Raw genomic sequence first — 16012 nt, 5'->3', positions numbered from 1 at the left:
ATGTCTGCGACTGTAATCTGTGTGTGTGGCGCGTGTTGTGCGTGTGTATTGGTGAGCTCGAGCATAACATTAAATTTTGTATATATGAAATCCACAAAAACAGCAATACTGATAAGTATATATAAAGCTTGTACATATAATCGTTCGAGAGTTCTTTTCTTCTACTCAAGTCAAATTCTGACTGGATCAGTCTTCAAATTTGTGCTGTTTAAATCGGTCGCAGAATGTGGGCAAAAATTATTTGTACAATCCTAGTGATAAATTCATATTCAACTTTCTCTAAAGGAAGTGGTATTCCTGAACAAGGACAGAATAAGGATTCAGACATTGAAATTCTTAAAGCGGATGTTAGATATTTGACAGAAAGGTTGGAAAACTATCAAGATGTAATGATGAATATTCAAAACCGTAGAGACATTATGAAAATTGAGATCAAAACCCTTCGAGATAATTTTCAATCTCTAGATTCGGAGGTGGAAAAACAGCAGATGGAAAAGGAGTCGGACATTAAAATTCTAAGAGCAGATCTGGAAAGACTGAAAAACGATATAATTAATAAGAATTCAAATATTCAAAAACTTGAAGCAGAGCTGAAACAACAGAAGAAACGTGAAGTGGACAATGAATCTCTCCGAGCGGAGGTGGAACGGCTGAGAAAGTTGGTGGATGGACTTGTTAACCCACCTAATTGTACAGAGGCCAAGTCAAATGGGATCAACGAAATACTCCTTCCTAACTTTAGCAACCAATCTTTTAAAGTTGCCTACGATGTGGAAACTCGTGGTGGGTGAATGTTAATTGATTTTTACTGCTTTGTCTTTTTTTAATATGAATTCTTACAGCCACTTAACGGGGAAATATAATGATAACACTTCTCACAAGGGCGTCAATTGGTTCCATTTCCGGGGTCACGATTACTCACTTAAAACAGCAGTGATGATGATAAGGCCGAGAAAGTGAATACGTGTCCTCTAATATATCACAAACTGTTTTAATGATTTATTTTAATGACTTGTAAAATAATGTAATCTATACTCCAATATGCATATTGGCTGATAATTGAAATAAAAGTAATTGACATTATCTCTGTATTTCTCTCTTTCGTGAACGAAGTCAGTTTCTTTCTTTCTTTCTCTTTCTAGCTTTTCTCCTGATGGGACTAATGAACTGCCTAGAGCAAAAAAACGGACGTATCCCAACTTTCATCCAGATAACTTGTTCAATAGCTCGACTTAGCTCATCATCTAGATCAGGAATATATATAATTTAAGGGATGCCAATCTCACTAGACAGGATATAATTACAGTGTATATAGCAGAGCTTTACAAATAAGAAGGATTAATAAGCTTTCGAAGCTTTTAAGCGTTAGTTAAATGACATAAAAAGTTAGTGTGAGAGAGTAAAAGCTTTAAGCGTTTAATAACAATATATTTTGAATGCTGTTTATATGAAATATTTTGTTGATAGAAAACATTCTATTATCTCTCATGATTCTAGAACTAATTTCTCTAAGTAATTGATTGGAACTCATATACTTATGTTTGTAATTGTATATTAATTAAAATCAACTGTCAGCTTTAAGCCTTAACTCATCTACTTAGATTGTCTGTTTTACAGATGTGGTCAAAGCATAAGCGGATTAATCGCAAAGAACAAAACGCACACTCCTTTATGAGTTTTTCTATCTGTGGTACAAATAAATTGCCAACAGCCAAAATGGGTCAATACCGGGGGAAATTTACCCCCGAAAGCCGAGTAGAATTGTGGCCAGTCTTCAATTGCAATTAACTAAATACAAATACACAATACACAAAAGTGTATTTGGTGGGGCCAAATGAATATGCATTCCATTAAATCAACATTAATTTATATAATGTATTGTGCTCTGACTATTGTTACAGGCTTTTTTTTGTCTCATCCTCACGAAAACTTAATGGGGCAGGTATGGTTTTATACCCAGTAAAATAAATGAAAAATGCATTAATGGGATTAGTTAAACAAAATTTTAAATTATTTGAAATGCAGTTTAATTAAATATTTCTGATTGTTATTTCTAGTTTTATTTAGTAACACAATAGTATTGTCTATCGTTTTTTTTATTAATTTTATTAAAATATTTTCATCCAACACACAAGTATTATCAATAGTTCAAAAGAAAAACATAAACTATTTCTTTCTCAGTAGCATACAGAGTATTCGTACGTCGCATACTCATTAATATCTCAGTGCTAATTGTATTCTTTTTTTTTTGGTTCGTTCTGGGCGGCTTTTAGTTGTGCGTAAATTGTAATAAACACATGTAGGCCAACTAATACATTGGCATGTGGTGGGTCAGTGGAATAATTGATATTGATGGTTGTAATCCCACTTAATCCCTAATTACAAACAAATGAATACATAGAAATGTTTTGTGTGTGTGGGGGAATAATAAACAAATGGCGAAATACGCGCATCGGGATTCATTTATAATATACTAATATAGCACCTAAAATTTATACTTATATCATTTTCATACACAAGTTCCATCTATTTAAACCTCAACCCCATAACCTATAGATCAAGCTTTTTGTAAATAGTTTATTTAAATGCGAGAATCATTCGAAAGTAATTTGCTAATTAGTTCGAATGCGAACAAAACGTATTCGAATTCGCATTCATTCTCATGTGAGTTAATCATGATTAGTCTCTGGCATTGGCATTTCCTCTCTAATTGAACAAACATTTCACTCTGAATAATTTAGTATAGCTGAGGGTTCAAATTAAAACGACACTTCGTATTGGGAATCCCTCTGAAGTTTGTGTGTGATGTTTAATAAATACATAATCTGTTGAAACATCTAATCAATCAAGAAGCTACATTTAAAATCTATTCTACCTTTAATATAAGCCGATTCCAATCATTGTAGATTTATTTGTAGCAAGTATTCGTGGTAGGTAAAATTAAAATTCACTTTTATTATTAGTATTTATGTTTTTGTTCAATTTTATGCAACAGTCAGAAAGAGGCATTTTCATTCCCATAAAGTATATATGCATTCAAGAGAGTTAAATTCACCAAATTTAAACTGCAAGAGTATATAAATTTGATGCATACTTATAGGCGCTTGCATTGCTTAAATACTTTGAAACAGTCATAACTATCGCTATAATTATTTCATATTAATGCAATTAAGTATATTGATTGAAATTTAATTATTCTATGTGGTAGAGACAGGTAAATATATTATGTAAATTTATATTATAATATTTATGTATATTAAATTATGTATTAAAGCATCACAAAATACAACAACTTAGTGTGATGAGTGAATGAATGAAAGTAGTAGAAACATAATAATGACTTTCTAAGAAGTATCATCATTGGAGTTCCTTGATGATTTGTGGCATATGCCATTATAAATATAGCTAAATATAGAAGATCTGCTAATTGAAATGCTTGTAGAGCTGTCAAACAAAAGTGGTTTTAATGATATACTTCTAGAAACGATTTCATATTAAACAGTTTACTAAACACTTGTCAATCCAGCTCTATTTTAATCAGCTCTATTTTTCTCCCTTGCTTTCTGTTGAATTTATTTAATGCTGAGCTTTGGACCATCAATAAAACAATCAATATGCTGACAGCGAAACAATCCCCTTGGTCAAATAGACTGACGGACAGACAGACGGACAGACAGACAGACAGACAGACAGACAGACAGACAAAGAGAGGAGAAGCCAATGGGGCCCATTCATAAATTGACACATTATCAAAATTTTTTATGAGTGGCCGATACAAAGGCGTGACATGAGTTACATTCACTAAAAGGGCTGCAGAAATAGGGACGGGTGGAATTGGGGATGGTTGCCAGCAAATAGCTGTACAAAATTAATGCAACAGCAAAAGCAACAGCAAAAACAAAGGCCAAAGATACAGATACAGATACTGACACTGATACAGATACTGAAACAGAAGCTGAGACTGAAGCAACAGTTGCACAATAAACAAGTCAGAACGCAACAGACGAGCTGCTCGACTCTAAGATGCCCAGTAACCAATCAACAAGCGTAAATTAAAATAAAAAACAAAACAAAATTAGCATTTAATATATATAAATTCTTGTCATAATTATTTATAAGAAAAATCGACTTTCAAGATTCAATATCGGTTCGCCTGAAAAAAGCTTGAGCTCCTTTTCGCACTCAAATTTTTAAAGCAATTGTAAAGTTTAGTTTTTTTTTTGTTAAAATATGTAACACTTGCAAACAAATAAAAAAAATTAAAAAATATAATGATAGACAACGAAACAGAATTAAAAGGTAAAAAAAACATGTAGCTTTATATCGATTATCTTCACTGTTTATTAACCTATTCAAATTAAACTTTTTGCACACTTTTACTAAATAGCACATATTCCGTGTGCCAAATCTTAAGGCAGTAGCTTTAAAATTGCACATGTTATACGATATTAATTTATTTAATAGGACTGATGGGGACTTGGAAAAATTGTTTAACAAACTTAATTTGTGGCCTGAACATTATCACAAATGCAGTAACCTTTGCTTTTTTGGGTACAGGGCTAAAATCACAAGCTCAAAGTAAAAAAAAAAGGCAATAAACTGCAGAGGATGGCAGGAGGGGGTTGGCTAACGGAAGTCACCCCCTGCCGATGGCGACACATTGAGGGATGTCGTACGGTCAAACGTTTGGCGTGGCAACAGCTTGAAGCTGAAGGGGAAGAAAACGAAAAAAAAAGAAAAGAGAAAATATAACGCCCGCATGGGTTTCCGTTGTGTCATAGATCGCCATGGGGGCGGGTTGCAGGGGTTACTCACCCCTAAGGGGGTTGCTTCAACGGGGTTCGAATTGTGCGTCAAGTGTTGTGATTTTCCAGTTTCAACGTTGGTTTTTGCTTATGTTTTTATTACAATCTGCAAGACAGACTCACAAATTTTTTAATAAACTGCCATCAAGTAATGAGCAGCAGCACAACAACCCTCTTTTCAGGGGTAAAAGCATTCCCCATTTTCTATTAGGGTTGTAAAACGGCCTTACAATTGCAACTGATGGAAAATTATTTGTTTTGGCTTTCTTGTGGTGGTCCAAAGTTTGATGTATTCATTTGGAGAAAATGTTTGAGGGGGTGTGTGTGTGGGGGTGTGTTGGTAGGTGTGCGTGTACACTTAGAAAAATGTCTGTCTATATATAAGAAGTGTGGTCCCGTGGCTCAGGTGTTAGAGTCGCCGACCTATCTCATAACTAGAACTACAGTTTAAAAATTAACTGGGTTCGAACCCTGCCATGTTTACAAAAAAATCTGTTACTTACCTATTCTGTCATTTTTTAGACCAAAAATCTTAGTTCTGAGACCAAAATCTTGATCTTAGAACATTTTTTTTATCAGTGTAAGTTTGTTTTACAAATCTCAAACAGCGCAAAAGCAACCTGAAAGAAATTATTGGTGATCCTCAATACAAGCAACCATTGCTTTCAAATGATTTAAGAGCTGCCATAGAACGGATTGGTTAATAATTAAGGTTGAATCCAGATTTAAGCTCGTTGACTTTGACCTTTCTTTTGTATAATACATTCCACCGAATTTGGTTCTAGTCGGCTCACTATATCATAGAATTGTCATTTGTTGTCTTTTACGCTGAGTCGCCAGCACTGTTTGATCGAATAAACATATTTTTGTCAAAAAGTGACGCAAAGACATAGTGAAAGAGAGAGAGAGAGAGAGAGAGAGAGAGAGAGAGAGAGAGAGAGAGAGAGAGAGAGAGAGAGAGAGAGAGAGAGAAGAGTAAAAACTTAGTGTACCGATGAGATTTCAGCTTAGTTTATAGTACGTGTTGTCATGCTATCAGAAAGTAGCTCAACGAAGAAAGTTTAAATGTCAGCTCAGCTATCAGTTCCGCTGTAAGCTATATTTTGAACTTGTTGAAATCACAAAATGTGTATATAAAATCAAACTGTTCGGATTTTATGTCTGCGACTGTAATCTGTGTGTGGGCGTGTTGTGCGTGTGTATTGGTGAGCTCGAGCATAACATTAAATTTTGTATATATGAAATCCACAAAACAGCAATACTGATAAGTATATATAAAGCTTGTACATATAATCGTTCGAGAGTTCTTTTCTTCTACTCAAGTCAAATTCTGACTGGATCAGTCTTCAAATTTGTGCTGTTTAAATCGGTCGCAGAATGTGGGCAAAAATTATTTGTACAATCCTAGTGATAAATTCATATTCAACTTTCTCTAAAGGAAGTGGTATTCCTGAACAAGGACAGAATAAGGATTCAGACATTAAAATTCTTAAAGCGGATGCTAGATATTTGAGAGAAAGGGTGCAATCCTTTCAAGATCTACTGATGGATTATTATCACCGTGGAGCCTATATGGAATATGACATCAAAACCCTTCCAGATTATTTTCAATCTCTAAATGAGGAGCTGAAAAAACAGCAGATGTATGAAGATTATGAGGAGTCGGACAGTAAAATTCTAAGAGCAGAACTGGAAAGACTGAAAAACGATATAATTAATATGGATTCGAATATTCAAAAACTTGAAGCAGAGCTGAAACAACAGAAGAAACGTGAAGTGGACAATGAATCTCTCCGAGCGGAGGTGGAACGGCTGAGAAAGTTGGTGGATGGACTTGTTAACCCACCTAATTGTACAGAGGCCAAGTCAAATGGGATCAACGAAATACTCCTTCCTAACTTTAGCAACCAATCTTTTAAAGTTGCCTACGATGTGGAAACTCGTGGTGGGGGATGGACGATCATCCTGAGGAGATTGGATGGAAGTGTCAACTTCAATCGCAACTGGACTGAGTACAAAAATGGATTTGGAAATCTGAATGGAGAATTCTTCTTAGGTTTGGATAAAATACACGCAATAACTGCAGAAAGAACACAGGAGCTTCTCGTTGTTCTTGAGGACTTCGAGGGGGATAACAGGTATGAGACGTATGATGACTTTGCCGTCGGCGACGAGGGTCAACAATATGAACTACTTACTGTGGGCAAAGCCAATGGAACTGCTGGCGATTCCCTTACTTATCATCAAGGCAGCAAGTTTTCTACATTTGATCAAAATAATGATAAGATAACGTTCAAAAACTGCGCCAAAGAAGACAATGGTGCTTGGTGGTACTTTGATTGTCACTACAGGTATGATAGAATGTTAATTGATTTTTACTGCTTTGTCTTTTTTTAATATGAATTCTTACAGCCACTTAACGGGGAAATATAATGACAACACTTCTCACAAGGGCGTCAATTGGTACGATTTCCGGGGTCACGAGTACTCACTTAAAACAGCTGTGATGATGATAAGGCCGAGAAAGTGAATACGTGTCCTCTAATATATCACAAACTGTTTTAATGATTTATTTTAATGACTTGTAAAATAATGTAATCTATACTCCAATATGAATATTGGCTGATAATTGAAATAAAAGTAATTGACATTATCCCTGTATTTCTCTCTTTCGTGAACGAAGTCAGTTTCTTTCTTTCTCTTTCTAGCTTTTCTCCTGATGCGACTAATGAACTGCCTAGAGCAAAAGGACGGACGTATCCCAACTTTTATCCAGATAACTTGTTCAATAGCTCGACTTAGCTCATCATCCAGATCAGGAATATATATAATTTAAGGGATGCCAATCCCATTAGACAGGATATAATTACAGTGTATATAGCAGAGTTCAATTATAAGAAGGATTAATAAGCTTTCGAAACTTTTAAGCGTTAGTTAAATGACATAAAAAGTTAGTGTGAGAGAGTAAAAGCTTTAAGCGTTTAATAACAATATATTTTGAATGCTGTTTATATGAAATATTTTGCTGATAGAAAACATTCTATTATCTCTCATGATTCTAGAACTAATTTCTCTAAGTAATTGATTGGAACTCATATACTTATGTTTGTAATTGTATATTAATTAAAATCAACTGTCAGCTTTAAGCCTTAACTCATCTACTTAGATTGTCTGTTTTACAGATGTGGTCAAAGCATAAGCGGATTAATCGCAAAGAACAAAACGCACACTCCTTTATGAGTTTTTCTATCTGTGGTACAAATAAATTGCCAACAGCCAAAATGGGTCAATACCCGGGGGAAATTTACCCCCCGAAAGCCGAGTAGAATTGTGGCCAGTCTTCAATTGCAATTAACTAAATACAAATACACAATACACAAAAGTATATTTGGTGGGGCCAAATGTATATGCATTCCATTAAATCAACATTAATTTATATAATGTATTGTGCTCTGACTATTGTTACAGGCTTTTTTTTGTCTCATCCTCACGAAAACTTAATGGGGCAGGTATGGTTTTATACCCAGTAAAATAAATGAAAAAAGGCAATGATGGGATTAGTTAAACAATCTTTTAAATTATTTGAATTGCAATTTAATTAAATATTATGGATTGTCATTTCTAGTTTTATTTTGTAACACAATAGTAGTGCTGATAATTATAAATTTTATTAAAATGTTTTCATTCAAATAAAATTTGTGACTGAGCATTTTAGAACACAACAAGTATTATCAATAGTTCAAAAGAAATACATAAACTATATCTTTTCTCAGTAGAATACAGAGTATTCGTACGTCGCATACTCATTGATATCTCAGTGCTAATTGAATCCTTTTGTTTTCGGTTCGTTCTGGGCGGCGTTTAAAATATTGAAATTGCACTGAAAATTTTTAAGGTAGCGCGCTCAAAATATTAATAAAAAGTATAAAAAATTTATTAAATGTTTTTTATTGAGAAAATTTTAATATTGAGATAACAATTTCTTAAAATGAAAAGTAAAAATACAATTTTTCTTTCAAATGTGAGAAATTTCACACTTTAGTTAAGAAAAATATTTTCAAACTCTTTCGAAACATTTTAATAAATTTAGTTTTCCAAATATGTCAGAGAAACTAGATTTTCAAGTAGGATTTTTTTTAAGTGTGTATTTGGGATAAAGTTTTGTGGCATATAAATTTCAACTTGCTGCAAATAATTGCGACGTGAGCGACACAAGAGTCAGTAGAAGTCAGTTTGGCCGACAGATGACGTGACACCCCGTGGGCTTAGACAACGCCCAAGGGAATGGGGATGAAAGTAGTGACAGGAAGTAGGTAGTGGAAGAGGGAGACGGAGACGGAGAGGGAGAGGGGTGAATTGGTAAGCGTCGGCATCGTGTGAAATGTCACTTCAATTGCGAGTCTACAAATGTTGTTCACCTTTTTTACACGTAGAGACCATCAACGTCAACAACTTTTTAACAATGAAGAGCAGCGAGAGAAGGAGCCTAGAGGGATAGGGGAGTGGAGAGGGGAATAGCTCCAGACAATGTATTTACTTATTCATGCTGCAAAGTTCAAGCAGAGAAAGGAGAAAGCAGAAAGAGAGAGATGGGGATAGGGGATAGGGGAAGGGAAGTTGGCAGCAACTTCCGCAGAAATCATCCTTAGACGACGCTGTTTGACATTTCGGCCTGAATTATTTATTCGCTGCACTCCGACAGCTGCTCTCTCACTCTACCTTTCTTCTTCTCTCCCTCTCGCTCTCGCTCTCGCTCTCACTGTCCTGCCCTGTCACTAGTTGCTTTCAAAAATGCCCTGGGAATCGATGCTAAAAGTCTATTTTTTTTCTAGTTCAGTTTCCATTTTGCATTTTGCCTTTTGTTCAGCTTTCTGTATTTTCTGCTCTCTTTTTTTATACTTTTTGCGGATGATTCCTCTTTTATTTAATCAACAACTGACATTGTCCGCTTGTGTGACAATTTCACAGTCCCTACATCCCACTACTCTGCCTCTCTTCTCACTCTCTGCTTCTGCTTCTCCTTCGCTTTCTCCTTCCCTCCTACTGCTCGCAGTGACAGTTGCACAAACCGTTGAGCACATAATCCCCGTTGGCCGAATCGTAAAAGCTTCGCTGATTCCACATGCATATTATACCTAGATTTGTTGCATTTACGAGTATATCTCGTATATTCCAGCAGACATTCGAAATCACTGTGCACAGGTTGGAAAGTGATTTGGGAAATGCAAACTGAGAAATGAAAACTGAAAACTGAGAACTGAGTGTCCCAGTGATCAACTCTTAGTCCCTGCCAAAGTCCACATTCAATTTGCTGTTGACAATCTGAAATCCTTTAGGACTTGCCGTTTACTTTGACAAAGTGCAATTTAATAATGAATTTACCTTCTTCGACTACAAAAATCTTTAATTTGTTTCATTAAAATTGATAAAACTTAATAAACTTTAAGTTCTTTTTATAGAAGTAAGTTAATTGAAAGGACAGAAGACCGCTTTATGGTATACTTAAAATTCAAAAAGCACATTAAAGCTCATTTGTGCTTTTTTAATAGCTTAGGTTCTTCTATATATACATAAATATTTAGTAATACATAAATATTCAAAGTTACTACAAAGAAGCTCATTTAATCTGATTAAAGCTGTAAGTTTTTATGGAATAATCAATAAGTGTGATTTTCAGTAAAGCTCATAAATGTTTGAGCCGCTGCTAGGAGATAGGGTAAAGTTGACAAATTAAATTAATGCGATAGAGTAAAAAGCACATACATAGAAATGTTGAACTTCTTACTCACATATCAAACTTTTTATTGTAAGATTTATGCTTTAATAAATAGTTTTATAAAATAACTATTTGTATAATAAAATGTTAGCTAGTCAAAGTTCATTTAATATAGCAACGCTTATTAAATAAAGATGATCTACAAATTTTAAATAATTCATTTACTTTCCTGCTTAAAGTTTTCAATTTAAGTTTAGATTTTGATATAATTGTCTCGGCTATGTTGTGTCAAAATTTCAGAGTCCTTGGTCTGCTGCACAAATATAAGTCAGTCAGTCAGGACAAACAGTTTTATAGATATAGATTTATTTAATTTCTTAATATCAAATGTACTTCCTTATATTTATTAAATTCTAAATTAATTAAACTTTTTGTCAAGTGCTCTTAGTTATATTTATATAAATAAATAAATAGGTATATAAATAAATTAATATTTAAATAAGTAAGTAAATAAATAAATAAATATTCAATTTAATAACTATTATCTGTCAATTCTTATGCATTTACCAACACAAATTTACAAACCGTTTTAGCCTTAAATTGTTTAAGTAGTTCACGAACTCAGAGGTCATAAGTTTAGTTATTTGAGGGCTTATTGATACGGTTGCCATAGTTTAATCAATTTAAATTACATCTTCTCTCAGCTTTCAGCTTCTAGTTACTAATTGTGCTTTATGTATTCATTTCTGGTGCTCATCTCCCGCAGGCACTGTGCTCAGGTTCATCAGTGTAAATGAACTGGGGCAACCCAATAGAAACAGCAACAGCAACTGTAGTGGTTGACTCCTCTTCCCCGTGGGCGTGCCCCGCCCACTTCCTACCCGAAATACTGCTGATCCCAAGCGTAATTAGTTAGCAAAATGTTGAAGCACTTGAAAATGTACGTAAATTGTTTAATTGTTGCGCAAAAGGAACTGAATAATCTGCTCAAATTTTATTCATTACTTGTCTGTATCTTTCTCCATCTCGACTTCTTTTGTTTCCCTTCTCTACGCACTCTCTCTCTCTCCTTCTCTGTCTCTCGAGTGAAGAAGGCGGCGTCATAAAAGCCACTTCATTTGCATAAATGAATTCTGCACAGTTTTGAGTAGCACTTGAAGTGCCCGCATTTTTCCCCGCATCTCCTGCTCTTGGCCACAATATCATAACGTATTGCTATTGCCAATCCTTATCTATGCCGACTTTTGTTCATCTGGTGCTTATCCCTAAGTCGCAATTCAATGCATATATACGAGTATGCCAAACAAATTCTCCTTTTCTAAAGCCTCTTCATCTCCTCTTTCTCTTCTTCGACTCTTCTCGACTCGACTCGACTCGACTCGACTCGTCTGAACTCCACTTGAGTTTCGAGTGCCTTGCATCACGCATACGCAGTGTAGTGCGGCTTCTGTTTGGGCTTTCTATTTAATTAACATGTGAACTCTTCGAGCATCTGTTTTTCCTCCGTCCTCTCATTATATGTGTGTGCTTTTTCTATTCATCCATTGAAATACTCGGAGCCCCTTTTCAAATTAATCAATTTTACAGCAATAATCAAACGTAGTTCGAGTTTTTGCAGAGTAACATATGTTTGTTTAACCCTTTGCCCTCGGGACTGACCAAATTCTCCCCATCCTTCCCATATTTCCTACATTCCCTACCTGCTGAAACGGCAACACCTTTCATATGGCCAACGGCACTGCCAACTTTTATCATTATGATGCGCAAATGGCCCAGAACTTTTACCCTCAGTGTACACGCGTATACCGCTGAATAAATTAGTTACATTTCCACTTTCTAAGCGATTTAGTTTGTTGATTAAACTTTTTACATAAACGCCATGACCGCGCCTCCGGCTGAGCATCCTCTCTTACCAGATCTACCTCCTTTCCCACCCTACCACTTTAAATATGCAGCATTTTAAATTTAATACACAAATATCACGCATACGACACGTACAACGAGTCAAGAACAAAGATTGTTTTTGAAGCGTAATAAAAAATACAAATAAATTCAAATGAATATAAAAGAGAAATAAATTCATTTGCGTTTGGTATAAATGAAATAACAACTTCAAATTTGACCCATTTATAAATGGTTTTCAGTATAAACATTATTATGAAAGCACGTTACGTAACACGTTATGAAACTGATCGAAAAAGTTTTAATAGTATGACAAATTTAATTAGTAGAGAAAACTGTAAATTTGTCCGATTTTAATAAATATTGGTATAAGGGTAAGGGTATAAAAAGGGGCCTTTTAAATTCTATTAGTATATATGCATTTTTTTCTGGCTTGGTGTATATTTTTATAAATATTCCTTGGTCGACTCTAACCATAACGCAACGGGACCTTTATTGATTTCACATGAATATTAAACATTCATATATTTTCTACACAATTAAAGATTTTTATGACTGTGCTAAACACTTTGATTTTTTAGATCATTAGTATTATTAGCTTGGTCCTAAAATGTTCTTATTTTAATAACAAAATATGTAAAATGAATGTTTTTGATTTAAAAAAAAATTTTTTAAAATTAAAAAGTAAAATTAAAGCTTCGAATTATGCCTCGATCATCGCGAACCAACAACTTGATTTCATTTCAGTTTGATATCATTAAAGAGTTGAAACAGATAAATTTTAGCCCTCTAACGTTTTGAGTTTTCTTTACATCATCACATTAAGTTATATTAAATCCATAGAAAATTAGTTATATAAAGTGTGACAATCTTAAGTAGTAGAAAAGTAAATTCGACTGTGGTTCCAGTTAATTGACTCCAGGTATAAAAGCAGTCTCTCAGTTCAGTATTTACAGATATCACTGAGTTACAGTCAGAAAAATGTTGTCCAAAATCAGTTCTTCAATTTTAATAACAAATTTATTCATAATACTTTCCCGATCTACCACGACTGAGGAGCTCAACGACACTATTTCACTTCGTTCCCTAACTTACGGACGTAGCTGTGCTGAAGCGACAGCTAATTCTCAGCCTAGTGGGATCTACAAGATTTTCATTCCCAGTTACAGTGAAAACCCTTTTCAAGTGGTATGCGATTCGGAGAGTCATGGAGGTGGTTGGACTATCATTTTGAGGCGGTTGGATGGAAGTGAAGATTTTCATCGAAACTGGAAATCATACAAAAATGGTTTCGGAGAAATGGACGGAGAGTTCTTTCTGGGCTTGGACAAAATTCACGCACTAACTGCAGAGAGGAGTCAGGAATTGCTTGTGGTTCTTGAGGACTTTGATGGAATTGAAAAGTATGAGTTTTATGAGAGATTTGCAATTGGCGATGAGGATGCTCTATATGTACTAAATACGCTGGGCCCAGCATCTGGCACTGCTGGTGATTCACTCAGAATTCATCACGGCATGAATTTCACTACTCTTGATCGGGATAATGATAAGAAATCTACCTCAAACTGTGCTGTTGAATTCACTGGCGCCTGGTGGTACAATTCCTGTCACGAATGGTAAGATAAAATGCTCATTGCTTTTCAAAGCTTATTTTATAGTCTTGCATTCGTACAGCAACTTGACGGGAAAATATAAAAGCAACAAAACGGGTGAGGGCATAAACTGGTACCATTTTAAGGGTTGGAACTACTCCCTTAAAAAGGCCTTAATGATGGTACGACCACGAAAGTGAATACTGATCTACTTTTATTTCAATCACACTCAGTTTTTACTTATTTTAAAAGACATAAATGAATAAATTCTAGCAACCGCGTTGTTTCTATGTCAGTGTTCTCTGTTTCTACCCATGGCCCGATGGCGATGAAATTTTTTAAGATATTTTTATATTTCTAGTATATTTTCATGTAAATCAAAATTATTTTTGTTTCGATTTGGCAAGGGTACACCGACAAAAAGACCAACTTTGAATATCAAGAACATATATCTTAAATATTTTGTTCTTAAAATTATTATTAAAATTATTATTCTAAAAAATCTTAAAATCTCAATATAAGAAAGTATAAATATTTATAATACTATTTCATATAAAACAAATGGTGGCACCGTGGCGCTCTGGTTAGAGATGCCGCTTCAGTTGTGAAGCAGTATGCGGCGGTTCGAATCCCACTCATTATAAAATTACTAAGACTAAAACAAACAAAAAATGTAAATAAACAAAATTTAAAAATAAAAGGAATTTATATATATAATAAAAAGTAATTTTTATTTATTTTCTTTTTACATTTTATGAACATTTATTCTTAAAATAAGAACTTGGTCTTATTTAAAATGGTTTTAAAATCAAGATGCATTTTTTATATATTTTCTGAAACTATATATTTCCCTTAAAAAGGCTATTATGATGATACGACCTCAAATGTAAATATTTCTCTTCCCATACAAATATGTATCATAAGCAGTAACTTTTATTAAAGTAATGTTTTGGAAAATAAGTTGATCTTTATTTGAAAATGTATGTTATAAATAAAAGACACAAAAGTAAAACCAAACTCTCTTCTGCTTTTTTTTCGATCGTCATATACATCAAAACATGTATCAAAAACGAACCGAATTTTTTTCCAGTGTACGTGCACGTATTTGTGTGTGGAAAGTGCAAGGCTAACCTCAAGCAAAGTTTCGCAGCAATTAAACATTAATTACGAAACCTCAAAGAGGCACATTAGTGGCCGCTGTTGCAACGAGGAGGCAACGCCAAAGGAGCCCAAAAAACTCGTGGCAACTGTAGCCGAGGCGCCTCGAATTATGCTACATAAAATAAGTATGACGATGAGTGTGAGTGCGAGTGTGAGTGGAAGTAAATGGGTGTGAGTACAAGTATGAGTACGAGTACGAGTACAAGTACAAGTACTTGTCGGTGCAGCGGCAAACTAATTACGCGCCTTTTTAAGAAATTAAATGCATTTGGGCCTTGTCAACATGCAACACCAAGGAACAAGGCAAGGCAACGTTCCTTTTAGCCTATTTGAGTGCACATTCAATGGCTGGGTGAGGACATAATTGCCACTTTCCGGAGACCCTTGAGGAATGTTTCTTTGGTGCGTTGAATTATCAAAAGAATTCACTCGCAATTAATATATTTGAAACGTTAAATGAGCTTCTTCACTCAAGGAGCAACTGAGGCAAAGCGAAAGCAACAATAAATGTACTTAATTTATTTATTGTTAACCATTAAAGTGATTAATTGGGCGCAGTGTGAAATAAGCCCAGTTGACAGTTAAAGACAAAAGTGAGGCATCAGTTTCTGAGGCTGTTGTAAATAATATATGAAATACGTAGCATACTTACGAGGGCAGTATGATAGCAACATTTCTAGCTGTAAGATTTATCATTGATAAATAAATTCATCATCATTAAATAATAATATTGAATGTTGAAATAGATTATTACATAAATATTGATTATGATAGTAATAAGATTTATGTCTAGTGTCCTCTCTAGCCATTTAGCTAATACTATTATATCTACGTGA

The 16012-nt window shown here is 34.4% G+C and overlaps 3 protein-coding genes across 4 annotated transcripts; all 3 read left to right on the top strand.

Moving 5' to 3' along the window:
* The first annotated feature begins 220 nt into the window (after window positions 1-220).
* LOC117782339 lies at window positions 221-1085 on the top strand. The gene is made up of 2 exons (XM_034619435.1): window positions 221-783; window positions 843-1085. Exons 1-2 carry the CDS (start codon window positions 225-227, stop codon window positions 848-850), a joined length of 567 nt encoding a protein of 188 aa, XP_034475326.1. The 5' UTR covers window positions 221-224; the 3' UTR covers window positions 851-1085.
* A 5087-nt stretch (window positions 1086-6172) lies between these two features.
* Window positions 6173-7466, top strand: LOC117782334 (ficolin-2-like). Of its 2 annotated transcripts, none has more exons than XM_034619431.1 (2): window positions 6173-6750; window positions 7218-7251. In XM_034619431.1, the coding sequence occupies exons 1-2, from the start codon at window positions 6183-6185 to the stop codon at window positions 7223-7225; spliced, it is 576 nt and encodes a 191-aa protein (XP_034475322.1). In that variant the 5' UTR covers window positions 6173-6182; the 3' UTR covers window positions 7226-7251. The 2 variants fall into 2 exon arrangements, with proteins under 2 accessions (XP_034475322.1, XP_034475321.1); XM_034619430.1 differs by having other exon boundaries at window positions 6180-7156; window positions 7218-7466.
* A 5926-nt stretch (window positions 7467-13392) lies between these two features.
* Window positions 13393-14310, top strand: LOC117782336 (ficolin-2-like). Its single transcript, XM_034619433.1, has 2 exons — window positions 13393-14039; window positions 14098-14310. Exons 1-2 carry the CDS (start codon window positions 13405-13407, stop codon window positions 14213-14215), a joined length of 753 nt encoding a protein of 250 aa, XP_034475324.1. The 5' UTR covers window positions 13393-13404; the 3' UTR covers window positions 14216-14310.
* Window positions 14311-16012: the final 1702 nt, after the last annotated feature.

The sequence above is a fragment of the Drosophila innubila genome, assembly GCF_004354385.1.
Source record: "Drosophila innubila isolate TH190305 chromosome 2L unlocalized genomic scaffold, UK_Dinn_1.0 4_B_2L, whole genome shotgun sequence".
Lineage (NCBI taxonomy): Eukaryota > Metazoa > Arthropoda > Insecta > Diptera > Drosophilidae > Drosophila > Drosophila innubila.
Note: the sequence above shows the minus strand (reverse complement) of the source record. Positions and strands in the feature narration are given on the sequence as shown.

Coding starts and splice junctions, on each gene's coding strand:
- LOC117782334 (XM_034619430.1), top strand. CDS start 6,183: ATGTGGGCAAAAATTATTTGTACAATCCTAGTGATAAATTCATATTCA. Junction 7,157..7,217: donor TACTTTGATTGTCACTACAG/GTATGATAGAAT, acceptor GAATTCTTACAG/CCACTTAACGGGGAAATATA.
- LOC117782336 (XM_034619433.1), top strand. CDS start 13,405: ATGTTGTCCAAAATCAGTTCTTCAATTTTAATAACAAATTTATTCATA. Junction 14,040..14,097: donor TACAATTCCTGTCACGAATG/GTAAGATAAAAT, acceptor GCATTCGTACAG/CAACTTGACGGGAAAATATA.
- LOC117782339 (XM_034619435.1), top strand. CDS start 225: ATGTGGGCAAAAATTATTTGTACAATCCTAGTGATAAATTCATATTCA.